Genomic DNA, 17,619 nt, shown 5'->3' on the forward strand with positions numbered 1-17,619 from the left:
ACTGATTTACTGTCTCTGTGGATTTGCCTATTCTGTATATTTCATATAAATGGGATTATATAATGTGTGACCTTTTGTCACTGACTTCTTTCACTTAGCGTGTGTTTTCGAGGCTTATCCATGTTATAACGTGTTAGTATTTTATTCTTTTTTATGGTTGAATAATATTTCGTTGTATGGAATTTTATTTATGCATTCATCCGTTGATGGACATTTGAGTTGTATCCATTATGAACAATGCTGCTATGAACATTCATGTACAGGTTTGTGTGGACATGGGTTTTCATTTCCCTCAAGTAGAAGTGTGAAGAGTAGAATTGTTGGGTCATATTTACTCTGTTTAACATTTGTATTAATACCAGACTGTTTTCCAAAGTACCTGTGCCATTTTGTAATCCCAGCAACAATGAATGAGGGTCCAATTTCTCTACTTCTTCAATACTTATTATTGTCTTTTTGATTTATGCATCTCAGTAGGTATGAAGTGGCAACTCATTGTGGTTTTGATTTTCATTTCCATAATGTCTAATGTCGAGCATCTTTCATGTGCTTATTGGACATCATCTTTGGAGAAGTGTCTTTTAGAATCCTTTTGTTCATTTCTAAATTGGGTTATTTATTTATTTTTTAATTGGTTTCTTTTAACAAAGGTGAGTGTTAACTGCTAGGTAGCATTTCATACCAGGTGATGGTAAATTTTTCATAAATATTAGTAATAGACTTTTAGGTTTAACTAGTGCTGATCCTTATAAGTAATCCTTTAAAAAAGTGCTGGTAAGATTTTCCTTTAGGGTGACTAGTAAAGTCAGTAAGACTTGATTGAGCATGCCACTATTATAATGAGAAGACCTAACTTTAATATTTTTGGATCGTCAAAAACAGTGACATTTTAATTAAGTAATTTTGTTTTTTAAAATTATTTTTAATGGCTAATATTTTGTAAGAATTTTAAGTAATTTCCAACTCTGAGCATCAAATTTTAATTATGTGCATTGAATCTCTGACTTAACCAGAGCAATTTCATCTTTTCCCGAGTAGTCAGATCTACTTCGTGAAATGTGTTCTGATGTGTGTCTTTTTTTTTTCTTTTTTAGGTTATCCTGAATACATGTCTAACAATTTTCCTTGCAACGTTAGCTGTTGTTTTTCACTGTTTCCAGAGGATCAAAATTGCTTCAGAGATTGGAGACATAATTGATTTAAAAGGAAAAACTTGAACAAATGGACAATATGTCTATTACCAATACACCAACAAGTAATGATGCCTGTCTGAGCATTGTGCATAGTTTGATGTGCCATAGACAAGGTGGAGAGAGTGAAACATTTGCAAAAAGAGCAATTGAAAGTTTGGTAAAGAAGCTGAAGGAGAAAAAAGATGAATTGGATTCTTTAATAACAGCTATAACTACAAATGGAGCTCATCCTAGTAAATGTGTTACCATACAGAGAACATTGGATGGGAGGCTTCAGGTTAGTCTTATAAGAGTTTTTCTATACCCTCTGTGGTGGCAGATTTAAAAACTTGCTACGTTTCCTTTCAGGCTACTACAGGGTAATTTAATTCATGCTCCATCTCTTCAGATACTGTGCATCCTGTACAAATATGCATTATGGGAATTTGTGGAAGAATATGCAGAAGATAAAATTTTAAAGTTTTTTAATATTCTCAGAAAAATGTTCAATGGAGAAAATTTGGAAAATAAAAAGCAGGAAACCCACACTTTGCAAGAACTACCTTTAGCACTTTGGTATTCATTTTTGTAGCCTGTTGTTTTCTTTTTTTTTTTTTTCCTAGACGGAGTCTTGCTCTGTCACCCAGGCTGGAGTACAGTGGTGCGATCTTGGCCCACAGCAACCTCCACCTCTCGGGTTCAAGCAAGCCTCCTGCCTCAGCCTCCTAAGTAGCTGGGACTACAGGCAAGTGCAACCACGCCTGGCTAATTTTTGTATTTTTAGTAGAGATGGGGTTTCACCATGTTGGTCAGGCTGGTCTCGAACCGCTGACCTCAGGTGATCCACCCACCTCAGCCTTCCAAATTCTGGGATTACAGGCGTGAACCACTGTGCCCAGTCATGTTGTTTTCTTTTTTGATATTGTATGTACATTTAAACAACCGGATTACACTTAGTCCTTTTATAATTTAGAAATCTGATATGTTTCACTGTTATCAAATGTTTCATTGGTCACATTTTTCAGGTAGAACTTCATAATACATCTCCTTTGCTTAAATAAATCTTACAGAAATTTTGTCTTAGATTTTAAAGTTTTATTTCAAGACTTTACACATAGTTTCTACAACACAGTCTTTTTGCATATTTATTTATTTTATTTTTATTTTTTGAGACATGGTCTTACTCTTGCCCAAGCTGGAGTGCAGTGGTGCAAACATGGCTTACTGCAGCCTTGAGCTACTGGGCTTATGCAGTCCTCCTGCCTTAGCCTCCTGAGTAGCTAGGACTACAGGCACATACCACCATGCCTGGGTAATTTTTTATTATTTGTGGAGACAAGGGTCTTGCCATGTTGTCCAGGCTGGTCTTGAACTCCTGGGCTCAAGCAGTCCTCCTGCCTTGCCCTCCCAAAGTGATAGGATTACAGGTGTGAGCCACCATGCCCAGCCACTTTTTGCATTTTTAAAACCTGAGCACAGGCCTTGAAATTATACCAAGGTTTAAATTCTAGGTCTGATGTATGACATGGCCAAGTTAGTTATTGTGAATTTTAGTTTTCTTATTTATGAAATGGAGATTGTAATACTGACTTGGTAGGATTGTGAGGATTAAATCAGAATATATATAAAAATGTCTTGCATAATGTGACACATGAATAAATGGTCGTTTATTTTTCTAGGTGGCTGGCCGGAAAGGATTTCCTCATGTGATCTATGCCCGACTCTGGAGGTGGCCTGATCTTCACAAAAATGAACTAAAACATGTTAAATATTGTCAGTATGCATTTGACTTAAAATGTGATAGTGTCTGTGTGAATCCGTATCACTATGAACGAGTTGTATCACCTGGAATTGGTAAGTAGACTTCGCTTTCATCCTAAGAAACATAAAGGGAAAAGGATCTCAGTAGTGTTTTAATTTTTGTAAGTTAAATTATAAATTTGGAAGATAGCCCACGACTTTAAATAAGGTTAAAGAATCAGACATTTTTAATATGCGTATTTAAATTTGAACTTAGGAACAAACTTATATTTTGACTGCTAAAACCAAGTATTGTAGTTGATATTTTGCCCATTTAGAACATTGTTTTTGAGAAATAAGATGGAAACCATTATAAATTTGAATACTTAGTTATGTATTGTTAGATAGCATTTATGCTACTTCTGAATTGAAATGGTTCATGAACTTTTGTAATCTCTGGTTTAAATTTACATTCTCTGTTTTTAAATGGAAAATACTTTCATTGTAATGATTAATGTTTCATTTGTTTTCCCCTTTAAACAATTAAGATCTCTCAGGATTAACACTGCAGAGTAATGGTAGGTAATCTGTTTCTTATTACTTTCTCTTTGTTTTGTCCTATCTTCTCTGTTTTTTTGTTGACCTAGAATTAGTTTGTGTGAGCAGCAGTAACATTAACAAGAAAATAACTTACTGCTTTGGAAATGTAGATTTTGAGGTTAGGGGCATTTAAAACTGGATTTAAAACTGGATTTAAATTGGCTATTTGCTCTTTGGATTTGAACTGCAATTTATGAACTAAAGTACTGTAAAAAATATGGTAGAGTAATGCACCAAAAACAAATACAAAGAATATTTTTTGAGTTAAGACCTATTTTTGAAGAAAATCTCACAGAGCCAGTTTAAATGGATGTTAAATACCCAGAATATTTGGTAATTTGGAATCACATATAACATATCCTTTAAAAATACCAGTATTCTAATTTTCCTTCATTTCAGCCTAACATTTTTATGAATGATAATGTTGAGAATGGTTTAAAATTGCGCTCATTTGTATTTTTTCAGTCTTGTTACATTTTGAGTAAATAAATCAAGGCTACTTTAAAGCATATGCCCATCACAGCTTACCTAATTGTATTTTTAAAAAGAAAAGGTGTTTTAAGGTGAGAAAATGAAATGCGAATGGGGGTGTGTGTTTTTGTTTTTTATTGTAATATTTGAGAATGGAGTTTTATTAAATCTTTAGCTCTGTTACTTAGAACTTAATAAACTAAAATTTCTGTAAGAACTAATTAATTTGCAGAGAAACTCTTATAAAGAACCACTGTCAGCCGGGCATGGTGGTTCACACCTGTAATCCCAGTACTTTGGGAGGCTTAGGCGGGTGGATCACCTGAGGTCAGGAGTTTGAGATCAGCCTGGCCAACATGGTGAAACCCTGTCTTTACTAAAAATATAAAAAATTAGCCAGGCATGGTGGCGGGTGCCTGTAATCCCAGCTACTCAGGAGGCTGAGGCAGGAGAATCGCTTGAACCCGGGAGGTGGAGGTTGCAGTGAGCTGAGATCATGCCATTGCACTCCAGCCTGGGCAGCAAGAGCGAAACTGTCTCAAAACAAAACAAAACAAAACAAAAAAAAGGGGCTGGGCGCGGTGGCTCACTCCTGTAATCTCAGCACTTTGGGAGGCAGAGGAGGGCGGATTACGAGGTCAGGAGATCGAGACCATCCTGGCTAACACAGTGAAACCCCATCTCTACTAAAAATACACAAAATTAGCCGGACGTGGTGGCGGGCGCCTGTAGTCCCAGCTACTTGGGAAGCTGAGGCAGGAGAATGGTGTGAACCCGGGAGGCAGAGGTTGCAGTGAGCCGAGATAGTGGCACTGCACTCCAGCCTGGTTGACAGAGTGAGACTCTGTCTCAAAAAAAAAAAAAGGAACCACTGTCATCTTAGAAAGGTGTGCTCTTATTCTGGAGGGAAATTAGCAGTAGTTTAGCACCTTTTTTGTTTGTAGAATTTTAGAGGTGGGTCAGAAATACTAGGTGACCTTAACCAAAATTTAGGAAGAGAATGCAATTCTACTTGGTTTTTTTTTTTTCCGCCTTTCTCCCATATCACTGGTAATGGAGGAAGACTCACTGCCTTGTGGTGCTTGTTAGTGATTAGTAGGTTTCTGACAAGTGTGGGTTTATTATTAGGAGCTGTTGTGGTGGTCTGGGAAGGGTTGCTTTAAGATTGGTTAAAACTCTGCCTCTTTGCTACGCAGACATTGATATTCTTTTTTTTGAAAGTAAACACATTTCATATCTTCACCATTTTCCATCCATGTTTTTGGAGAAAACGTTTGTCTCAGTGGGTATTAAAGGTTGGGAGACTGCAGTGATAAGTGTGTCTGAATCTCTCTATGGGGCTGTTTGTGAGGGGGTTCAAATTCTGAATGCTCATCACACACCTCCCCTATTCTAAAATTATTGATGCACTGTTATTGATGGGATTGTATGGGTTGATAGCCTTTCTTTAGTGTCTGTAGGGCTGTATTCAGCCTTGTAGATCCCCCTAGTGGTGGTTTTGTAAAGGCTGTCTTCAGTGCCTTATTTCCTCAGAAAACAACTGGTATTTCTCACAGCTTCTAGATTTGGACAAAGGAATGATACAAGATCAGGTAACTAAAAGTTAAGAAAATGGCACAGTTCCTTCATTTTTGAGTTAAAGTCTTGTGGTAATCATTTCCAGCCTATCTTTTATCTTTCATGAAACTTTCTGTGACCACGTCGACCTGTGTATTCATTTTAACAAATATTTAATAAGCATGTATTGCCTGGTACTGTGTTAGGTTCCAGGGATGCTAAGATAATAAGGTATGTTTTGTCTACTCAAGTGAGCTTATAGTCTAGTGGAGGAGAGAAAAAGTAAATAAGAGAGTGATAATACCATGAGATAGGTGCTGTGTCCTGGCTGCTGGTGATGATGAAGAATATAGACCTAAGGTGGGCCCAGTGGTTTCAGCTTTTTTGTCACCTATAGAGATTATATTCTTTGACCCTCTTAGAACATTTTTTTTTTCTTTTTTGAGACGGAGTGTCGCTGTTGTTGCCTAGGCTGGAGTACAATGGTGCGATCTCAGCTCACTGCAACCTCCGCCTCCCGAGTTCAAGTGATTCTCCTGCCTCAGTCTCCTGAGTAGCTGGGATTACAGGTGTCCGCCACCATGCCCAGCATTTTTTTTTTGTTTGTATTTTTAGTAGAGACAGGGTTTCACCATGTTGGCCAGCTGGTCTCGAACTCCTGACCTCAGGCGATCCACCCGTCTCAGCCTCCCAAAGTGCTGGGATTACAGGCATGAGCCACTGCACCCAGTCCTCTTAGAACATTTTATAATCACTATATATGTGTATAACTACTCTAAAAATAGGTTAAATAATAATAGCTAACACTGGGTACTCGTGTGTCAGGTCAGACTGAGCTAAATGATTTCTGAGTATTGTGTCATTATTCTCATGATACTTCTACATGGGAGGTGGAATTATTTATACTTTAACAGATGAAGGGACTGCTACCTGGAGAGGTGAAGGAACTTGCCCAAGAATAGACAACTAGGAGGAGCCAGAGTAATGTGTGCTTGCTATTAGATATTTAAACAATGGAAAAATATTACAAAAGACTGCAAACTCCATGACAGCAGGGATATTTGTTTTGTTTATGGATATATCCCAAGTACTAGAACAGTACCTGGAACAGAAGTGCTCAAGAAATATTTTTTCAGTGAATGAATTTGTTGAATGCTAGCCCATAAAGAGAAATATTTAACAGTTTGGTATCTGTTTTTCTGGACTTTAAAAAATATATACTATATGTTTTTTTTAATTTTATTTTTTTGAATAGGCAATACATGGTCCATAAATCAAAATACTATAAAAAGGTATACAGTGAAAAGAAGTGCTCCCACCCCTGCCCCCATTCCCCCCTACCTCAGGTAATCACTTTTTTTAGTTTCTGGTGTTTCCTTCCAGGGTTTCTATATGCAAAAAATACATACCTCCTTTCTTACACAAAACGTATACTGCGCATACTGTTCTGGACCTTGCTTTTTTACTTACAGTATATGATTTTTTAAACATGCATATGATCATAGTGTACAATAGTGTTTTGTAACTTGCTTTGATTCTCTTGGCAAAAATATATTGCAGACTTCTATCCTTGTTGATACCTTTAGTTTTACCTGAGAAACATTTATTATAGATTATCTGGGGTTAAAGAGATCTGTAGACGAGTAGAAGTTTCAAACTTACATTTGGGAAGTTTAACCAGCATATTTAAGGCAAGAAAGATTTATGGGTCATAACTGTTTAAAAGCAGAATACAGTTGGTACTTAAAGATGTTATGATTGCCGATTAAACTGAAGAGTCATCTGAAAAGCAAAAGCAGTGAGTACCAAGTTGACCAGTTGTATCCTCAAATCAGCTAGCAAAACCAGTAAGTCGGTAAAAAGATCCCAGTCATTATAACAACAAAAAACCTAAAATGTCCAGGAATTAATTAGAGATGTCAGGATTTATATGAAGAAAATCATTGAACTTTGTTGAAGGGTGTAATATAAGGCTGAATAAGTGTAGACATACCAATTTTATGCGCCAATTTTTTTCTTTTTATTATTTTTACAATTTGGCCAATGTTAGTGATGAGTGGTTGTGTTCAGTTTTTTTATTGATACATAATTTGTTAAGCATCCTTTCGATGATCTTTTTGTTTCCATAAAATTTCTAAAGAGGAACTTTGGAATGAGATTTATAGGTCTTCAGAATATCATTTTCATGACTTTTGATGCATGAACATACTTCTTAAGAGGTTTTTAAGAGGTTGTACATAGAAACTTGCACAATGGATGATTATTACTGCCTTGAACTAGTCTCAATTTAATAAAAAGTACCTATGTAACTTAACTGATATTTACATGTAGTAGATTTTTTTCAAAGGTTGACATAGGGAAAGATAAGGGAGATGATATGCTGGTTCTTAATGAAAAGGAATGTCTTTTTGTGGTCTACTAATTGACTGCTTTAAGAAGAGAACCTACTATTAGTTCAGTGGATTGTTAAGTTCTGGAGTAGTGTTAGTTTAGAAGCAATAAAGGATTGGTTGCTAAAGGTAAAAAGCAAACCTTAAAACAATAACCTAAAAACAAATGGGAAGGTTCTGGGCAGAGAATTAACATTATTAATGCAGTTCAGTTTCAGTTTTCTTTTTTTCATACAGCAGAGCAAACTATTTCCTGGTTTTGTTTATGGAAAGATGTTATGCTGTATCAGCTGGAATCTAGCTTTGCTTATGAAGGTGTAACCACGTAGGTGAAAGATGTTGATTACTGAGTTTTCTCACACCATATATTAATCAAATACTCTTATTTGGGTTGGGTTTCTATAGGGAAATTTCATTTTGACTTTTCATTTAGAATTTTTCCGTTTGGTTCTAAATCTATAGGGGACATTACATTCAGTACACTTCATTTTTAAAGAATATGTTGCTTAACAATAATTCTAGATCCTGGGATTGGATATCTATCAGATCCCACTCATATCTCCACAGTGTGAAATTAGCAAAAAGATATAGTTAAATACTCAGTCTCGATTTAGACCGAATAATTGTGTTTCTCAGCTGGACACACATTTTCCAGCCATTCGGTTTTTGCCTGCCTTATGTATTTAGGTGATTATTCTTCTAGGTTTATCAAGAAACTGAGGAGTACCTTTTTAGGATTGTTGCTGGAGGCTGTTGGAACATAGACTAGCTTCAAATTTGAGAGTCAGATTGATTGATAAAATATATCTGATGCTGTTACCGCTGAATAAATGACTTTTGCTGGTAAAGTAGTATGCTTTTAAAATAATATGAAAAAATTCTGAATTAAAGTTAGTAATTTACACTGTAATTGATTTTAGATGTTATTATATTACTTGCTAATAAGATTTTTTTTTTTTCTGGGAATAGAAGCTTATAAAAATTTAAAATATGTTTAATTTTCTATATAGCTCCATCAAGTATGATGGTGAAGGATGAATATGTGCATGACTTTGAGGGACAGCCATCGTTGTCCACTGAAGGACATTCAATTCAAACCATCCAGCATCCACCAAGTAATCGTGCGTCGACAGAGACATACAGCACCCCAGCTCTGTTAGCCCCATCTGAGTCTAATGCTACCAGCACTGCCAACTTTCCCAACATTCCTGTGGCTTCCACAAGTGAGTTCTAGAATCAGATGTAGTCAGCAAGTTGAGTTTTCCTAATCATTGCTTATTTATGTGTAGTCCCTTGGGGGAAAACTCCAAGTAAGTAAACATTAAAAGTAACTATAGTATTTTTCATAGGTAAACAGGTATTAAACAGGTGTGCACAATCACTTGGAATTTAAGTAATGGCTTTGATTATAATATTGATTTAAATTAATGATCTGATTTGTACTTCACTATTACGTGTAGGAGTAAGTAGCCTCTTAAGCTCCCAGATAGATTTTGGAGAAATATTTAAATAATTAACAAGTAGTTTTGATCCAAGATGTTTATGAAGGTCTGTGTTAATGGAATTGCAACCTTTCTTTTAATGCAGTGTTCTTATTTTGTTTTTTCTGGGACAATATTACCTTATAGTAGTTGTCTGATTTTCTCACTGTGCAAAGGGATCTTGACAAATTTGTTATATATTGCTCAAGATAGACATTAAGTAATTAAATCAGTTTTGATATAAGCTAACTTCTATATCTCTTTTTAAAATATATGTATATATTTTTAAAAAAAATCTGTTTCAGAAAGATCCTTCTTTTCTGCCATGTCATAGGAGGCAGAGGGGCTGCTAGGTTCAGGTTTTTGGGGGCCTGATCATATGACCTGGTTCTGTTACTTATTTTCACAGTAACCAAAGGTTTGATAGTTTGCTGCTTGGCAAATGAAGTAGCTTTTTTTTCTTTTTTTTTTTTCAATTAATCATAGAGCATTGTCTTGGCATGTGTATGGTGTTAGTTGCATGCAGTTACTAAAAGAATTTATGTAAACCCACATCAGAATAGACTTTTGACAGCTCTGGGCTAATACTGTGTTAGTTGCTACCGAAAGTACCATTATTCTTTTTGCTTTACTATCAGATTAGATTCAACATAGAAATTTTGATCTTTGGAATAAATGGGGGACTGATTTCTGTAATTGTGAGTTTTCAAGTGAAGTATACCAAAATTTCCCCTCTTTAATTCATTACACCACTTCAAACAATATGTTTTTGGTTTGCTATATAAAAGATGACAGTCTCACTATAGGCAGCATATTCTAAATGGGTCATGTAGGTTAAGCACTTGAGAACCCAGATCCTTAATCACTTGGTGCTTCTATTAATCTGTCTACTTTTTATTTACCAAATTAGGAATATGGTTGACAAACAGTGGGTAGTGATAGAAAATAAAAGAAGGTACATTATAGCCACTTGAACGTAGATGAGTGCTAGAGCACAGCTACCTACTTCTGTTTATATTATCTGGAGATTGAATTTCTGTGCCTTTGTCAGTGCTTACTAAAGTGACTTCATTTTGCCTGTGTTGTTTCCTGAGGTTGAATCCTATTGAAAGGTTAGAAAAAGTGATAGAAATGAAATGCAGCTAATTTTATACTGGTATTTATTGGGTAGATTTTAATAATAGAATACTGTAAATACTGTAAGTTTTAGAACTTGTATCAAAATGTTCCCTTATGTGGTGGCATGCGCCTGTAGTCCCAGCTGCTCCGGGGGCTGAAGCAGGAGAAATGGCATGAACCCGGGAGGCGGAGCTTGCAGTGAGCAGAGATCGAGTCACTGCACTCCAGCCTGGGCGACAGAGCGAGACTCCGTCTCCAAAAAAAAAAAGAGGGTTCCCTTAGATCTCAAAAAGTATACTGATAAAATTAAATGAAAGAAAAGAAGTTGAACTAAAATAGAAGATTTGAAAGGCTATTTTACGTGAGCTGATTTAGTCATATTGTTTAACTTTATTTTACATACTTAGAATTGTATAAGGGAAGTATTCAGTATGGATAACTACAGTGAGTCACTTTACAATTTATGTTCTTTTGACACCTGAATATTTTAAGAATTTCCTTTTAAATACCTGTAAATTAAAATAATTTATCCTGTGTAGTTAATGACAATTTTTGTAAGTTAGCTAAGAGTATTGCCTGTAGAATTGTTAAAAACATGAAAAAACCATAATTAACCTTTAAAGATAACTTGCAGAATCTGGGGGATGAGTAGGAAGGGAGGTTGCTAAAATGTCATTTTTACAGATAAATAATTTGGGGAGTATTGAAATATTCTCTTTAGCTTTTGGTTTTGTAATTCTTAGCTTTAAGGAAATGTGATATGTAAAGAAAAGAAAAATATTCCTTTTCTTTGATACTTTGAGCAATGGTGACATGTTACTCTCTTCCATCTGATTATACTCCCATTTAGAAAAGAATGAGATGATGCCAGTTATAAATAATTATAAATTTAATGCTTTCCAAATAGGATAAACAGTCGACTTAATGCTCTTTAAGAAACCAAATTTCCACTTTAAAAAAAAAGCCTTAAAAATATAGGACAGTAAGCAATATCATAGGATGGTTTTTGACTAGAATAGAAGCCAAGAGAAGCTTGATTCTCTTGGTATGTTACATACAGAGAGGGCAACTAATTTCTTGTACATCTGGGAATATGATGGTGTTCTTGAAAAGAAATGATTCTTGGTTTATAAAAGCTCTTGAAAAAATTTGAAAGTAGACTGATAGTTTTTTTGTTTGTTTTTAACCAGTAAATGGTATATTGATTGGACAGCAGAGCTAGATCTTTTTAACTTCCTCATCTTCACTATCACATCCTATTTAAAATAATTTTCTGCTCTGCTTTTCTCTGTCAAACCCTAGCATTCTGCCATTACTAGTACCAGTGCTGATAATGGTTAATTTTTCAGTTTTCAACATTTTCTTGAGCCTGGATTTTTGGGGTCCTAATTAGAAAGGTCCAGAGAGAGAGGTGGATGGAGTGGCCAGGATGAACTGACATACCTCTGAAGAAGTTAATATGATAGGCCAGACATACAGTGGTGTTTTGCTGGCATTTGAAATATGTTTGTGAAGAAATAAGCCACTACAATTAGTTAGACATTACCTAAAATGGAATAATTTTGAGCTTCCTCAAGTTAAAGTTTGCCTTTATAGATGACTGTAGGTTTTTTACCTGATAGGCCATGGGTGAGTTACACTTTTTGCCCATCTTTATAGTTGTGCATTATCAGATAAAATTGGTCCTTCATTTAGTATATGAAATCATAAGATGACATCTATGAATGTACCATGTTAATGTCTTCTTGTTCCTCTAGGTCAGCCTGCCAGTATACTGGGGGGCAGCCATAGTGAAGGACTGTTGCAGATAGCATCAGGGCCTCAGCCAGGACAGCAGCAGAATGGATTTACTGGTCAGCCAGCTACTTACCATCATAGTATGTACATACTTTAAAAAATCTTTTAAATAGTTGAGAAAAAAGTAGGCAGCCTTTATAAAAGCAAATTAACCCATGTGGGCCTTAATTTTTAGACAGCACTACCACCTGGACTGGAAGTAGGACTGCACCATACACACCTAATTTGCCTCACCACCAAAACGGCCATCTTCAGCACCACCCGCCTATGCCGCCCCATCCCGGACATTACTGTAAGCTCTTGTTTTTGTTGTAAGGGCTAGTTCTTTTTTTTTTTTGGTAGGGCTTTGTTTTCTATTTTTTAAAAATGTTTTTACATCTTTTATTCATCCTGTGATTTTGTTTCATTAAATAGTGCTTTTCAGTATTTTTTGTAAACAGTATTATTTTTCATAGTTATCCTACCTTTTTATTTTAGAGGAGTGATGTTTGCTAAATACATTTATTTCTCTGTTGCTAATGTTTCATTAACATCACATTGATTTCCATTCATTTGTTTGTTTGCTTTGTATATGTTCTTAGATCTCATCTGTGTCTTGTATATCCACGCATAATGGATTGAAACCCTTTGAGCGCTAAGTTCTCAAGGTTTCCCTCAGCATAGTATTCAGTGTACTTTGGATAATGTTGAATCTATAGATAACTCTGTGCTGGCATGATTGGGAGGAATACCCTACAGATAGCCTGTAGTTTCAGGTAGAATAGGAGCATTGTTCATATGGCTTAGTAAAATCAAGAGTATAACTCTTTTATATACATTAAATCCCTTTCTTCTCATTATAATATTAATAGTACCAAAGAAAAATTAGAAAATATAGAAAAGTTTAAATAAGAAAAGCAAAATTACCCTGAATCCTGCTACTCAAAAACAGCCACTTCTAATATTTTGTTATTTTCCTTCCAGTCCTATAAACAGGTATATGTAAATTGACAGGGGGCTCCTACTCTATGTGTATTGTATATATCTTGCTTCTTTTCAGTTATGTTACTATTTTTTCCATTTCTTAAGAGAATGTAATTTTTAATGGCTGTCTAGGCCGTCATAGTGTTGAAGGGTGCTGGGTTTGGACCTTTAATAGGCTGTGTGACTGTTGACAAGTTATTTCACCTCATTAAGCCTCAAGAGTAATAATAGTAGTATCTACCTCAAGGGGTGTTTGTAAGAAGTAAACGTAATAATTTATGTGAGGTGTTTAGCACAATGTCTTAACACATTACAAGTTTTCAATTATGTTAGCTATGATTCCATTAAATAAACATCCTTAACATAAGCACTTGTTTTTAGAATAGACGTAACAGTTTATTATTATACATTGCATTATAAATTGTACTGTATTGGACGTTACATGAATAATTCATTTATGATCTGTATTAAATATTGGATATAAAATGTGTAAATTGTGTAATAATAGCACTTGGCAGATAGCACTAAAATGTTAGTTATTAAATATCCATGAAAGTATTAATAGTTTAAGACTATTTGCTTGTTGTACACTTTTAAGTTCTTAGACATTGCATAAGCTTGTTTTAAACAATTCCTAACCTATAATAGTTATATTTAAGTAAGATTTACTGAAAGTTTTAGCATTAGACAACTTTTAATAAATAAAAATGGAATTTTTGTTGTCTTTTCTTTAGGGCCTGTTCACAATGAGCTTGCATTCCAGCCTCCCATTTCCAATCATCCTGGTAAGTGTATTTCAAAATTGATTTCCTGTGTTTAGATTGATTTAGTGGTGATTGAAACGCACAAACACAGGCTTTAATAGAATTATGGGGTCACTTCTCAGATAAGTACAATACTCATCATGACATGAGTTAATCAATAGTGTGAGTAGTCAATATAGTCACACATAGACTGTCCATATTTTATTCAGTTTAACTGTCCCCAAAAGAAAAGAACTATCTTTTCAGCTAAAATGAGAATTACAGAAATGCTGGCTTCAGCATTTAATACATAAATATGCAGCAGAATAAAACTAGGTTTCAAAATAGAACAGCTGTAAAACTGTAGCTTAAAAAGCCAGGAAAGAATCTTAAGTACATGCTGAAAAGAAAAATAATTCACTCTATTCAGGATCTCTGGTTAACTGGAATTTAGAAACTATTTGATTAAATTGTATGCAAAAGAGTAAATAGCTAAGTAGCTTTCTTCAGTTCAAAGTTTGTGTATAGTTTTTGAAACTATAGAGGTAATAAAACAGAAAACACTTGAAAATAAAATACTGAAAGTCCCTTGTAACACAAACATAGATTTTCAATTTTTTTCTTATCCCTTCGTATCTGTTTTTCTTGGCATAAAAAGATGCAAATATATTACTTCAACTAATCACCTTAATTTTTTGGAAACCATAAACTCAGTTTTCCTCCTAATTAAAAGAAAATTATTATGAAGAATTATATTTTTATTTTTACTTGTTTATTTTTGAGACAGGGCCTGGCTCTGTCGCCCAAACTGGAGTGCAGTGGCATGATCTCAGCTTACTACAGCCTTGATCTCCTGGTCTCAAGCGATCCTCTCACCTCAGCTTCTAGAGTAGCTGGGACTATAGGCAGGGGCCACCATGCCTGGCTAATGTTTGTATTTTAGTAGATACAGGGTCTCACCATGTTGCTCAGGCTGGTCTCAAACTCCTGGGCTAAAGCAATCCTCCTGCTAATAATTTTATTTATTTATTTATTTTTAAATTTTTTTCCGAGATGGGATCTTGCTATGTTGTCCAGGCTGGTTTTGAACACCTAGCCTCAAGTGATCCTCCTGCCTTAGCCTCCCAAAGTGCTGGGATTATAGACGTGGGCCACCATACCAAGCTTGAAAAATTTTAAAAATATATTTTTAAATGATTTTATTTTTAATCTTTGTGGGTACATAGGAGATGTATATATTTATGGGGCACATGAGATGTTTTGATACAGGCATATAATGCATGATAATTACATCATGGAAGATGGGGTATACATCCCCTCAAGCGTTTATCTTTTGTGTTACAGTCTATACTCTGTTAGTTATTTTAAAGTGTACAATTAAATTATTGACTACAGTCACTCTGTTGTGCTGTAAAATATTAGACCTTATTCATTCTAACTACTTTTTGTACTATTAACCATCCTCACCTTCCCCCAATCCCCCACTACCTTTCCCAGCCTCTAGTAACCATCCTTCTACTCTCTGTCTGTATGGGTTCAATTGTTTTGATTTTTAGATACCATAAATAAGAACATGTGATGTTTGTCTTTCTTTGCCTGGGTTCTTTCACTTAACATAATACCTCTAGTTCTATCCATGTTGTCGCAAGTGACTGAATCGCATTATTTTTTATGGCTGAATAGTACTCCACTGTGTATAAGTCAAGCATAAAGAATTTTAAGCATACCAGAATAATACAGGAAGTTCCCCCATTGTACTCATTCTTCAGTTTCAGCCATTATCAACTAATGACCAATCTTGTTTCATTCATACTCACTCTTTCTTCATTCTATATTATTTTGAAGCAAATCCTATATAATAGTTTTATATGTAAATATCTTAGTGTATATTTCCAGTAAAGGTTTTTAAAAACATAAACACAGCGCCCATAATGATTAATTTAAAGGGTAACATGCAATTCTTAAATAGGTCTACATAATTTTCTTTTTGTAAATGTTCTGTTATTGATTATGTTGGTTTAATTTTTCTTCTAGCTGTTTAAAAAAATAGAAGGGAACATCTTTGTGTTTATAACTTTTCTCATATTTTAGTTTAAGAAATTTATAGAATTTCTAGATCAAAAGGCAATATTACAGTGACACCAGAGTGTGAGAACCAGTGTTACTGTGCTGGCTAGCAGTAGATGTCATAGTTTAATAAACTTTTTGCTGATTTAAGAGGCAAATACTTGTTCTGGTTAGGAAAAAGGTGATGTTAGTGGGGCAGAAGCATTCTTTTAACAATATATATTTATTATCTTCTTTAGCGGATTTTCTGTGTTATATTGTGTGTTGTGATTTTAAACATTTTTGCAGGTCAAGGGATCTAGCCTTTTCATAAACTTTTTTTTTTTTTTTGAGAAATGTAATATACAGATAAGTACATAACACAAGTAAGTATATAGTCTGACATCACTAAAACCAATACTCATGTAACCACTACACAGATTGAGAACTAAAACATTATGGCATCCCAGAAACCCTCCTACCCCATGAATTTTGTCTCTGTCAAAACCTTCTCTTTCCTTCTCCCCAGAGGTAGCTACTGTCCTGTTTTTTAGGGATATCACTTTTTTTTGCTCTTTTATTTATTTTTTTAAATTTTTATTTATTTATTTTGAGATGAACTGTTGTTCTGTCACCCAGGCTAGAGTGCAGTCACACAATTCGGCTCACTGCAGCCTCCACCTCTGGGTTCAAGCCATTCTCCTGCCTCAGCCTCCCGAGTAGCTGGGATTTGGGATTATAGGCGCCCGCCACCATGCCTGGCTAATTTTTGTATTGTTAGTAGAGATAGGGTTTCACCATGTTGTCCAGGCTGGTCTCGAACTCTTGGCCTCAAGTGATCTCTGCCCCATCGGCTCCCAAAATGCTGGGATTACAGGCATGAGCCACCATGCCCGGCCCTTTTATGCTCTTTTAAAGTGATGAATACATCCCTAAACAGTCTAGTAATCTGGCTTTACTTGCTTTTTTTTTGAGACGGAGTCTTGCTCTGTCACCCAGGCTGGAGTGCAGTGGCACGACTTGGCTCACTGCAACCTCTGCCTCCCGGATTCATGCCATTCTCCTGCCTCTGCCTCCCGAGTAGCTGGGACTATAGGCGCCTGCCACCACGCCCGGCTAATTTTTGTATTTTTAGTAGAGACGGGGTTTCACTATGTTGGTCAGGCTGGTCTCGAACTCCTGACCTCTTGATCTGCCCGCCTTGGCCTCTCAAAAGTGCTGGGATTACAGGCGTGAGCCACTGCGCCTGGCCTACTTGTTTTTTAAATTATATAAATGGAATTACTGTATCAGGATCTTGATTTGTGTGTGAATGTATTGTGACAACGGGAAAATCTAGGGTCTGAAGAATGAGAATTTTTGCTGGCTATCCTTAAGAGTCATTAGTGGCTCCTGGCAATTTAGGGAGCTTAGTGTTCATATAGCTTGGTGGGAGATAGTCTGCAGCAGTGAGGATAATCAAGGCTCTGAGGAAAGACCTACCCTGGATAGAATCATAGGTGGGTATAGCGCTGGTGGCATTTAGCTAGTCATTTGGACC

At 35.5% G+C, this 17,619-nt stretch overlaps 1 protein-coding gene across 3 annotated transcripts in view; it reads left to right on the forward strand.

The window, feature by feature from the left end:
• Positions 1-17,619, forward strand: part of SMAD4 (SMAD family member 4) — a 58,679-nt gene that overhangs the window by 15,225 nt on the left and 25,835 nt on the right. For 2 of the 3 annotated variants that reach the window (XM_002828226.6, XM_063716899.1), the window contains exons 2-8: positions 1,095-1,470; positions 2,852-3,026; positions 3,461-3,490; positions 8,941-9,153; positions 12,288-12,407; positions 12,503-12,619; positions 14,025-14,075. In XM_002828226.6, coding sequence (XP_002828272.1) covers positions 1,222-1,470; positions 2,852-3,026; positions 3,461-3,490; positions 8,941-9,153; positions 12,288-12,407; positions 12,503-12,619; positions 14,025-14,075 — 955 coding nt within the window. In that variant the 5' untranslated portion in view covers positions 1,095-1,221. The remainder of the gene's footprint in view (positions 1-1,094; positions 1,471-2,851; positions 3,027-3,460; positions 3,491-8,940; positions 9,154-12,287; positions 12,408-12,502; positions 12,620-14,024; positions 14,076-17,619) is intronic. The other variant, XM_054537944.2, reaches the window with a different exon arrangement.

Source organism: Pongo abelii, chromosome 17, assembly GCF_028885655.2.
Source record: "Pongo abelii isolate AG06213 chromosome 17, NHGRI_mPonAbe1-v2.0_pri, whole genome shotgun sequence".
In the NCBI taxonomy this organism is placed as follows: domain Eukaryota; kingdom Metazoa; phylum Chordata; class Mammalia; order Primates; family Hominidae; genus Pongo; species Pongo abelii.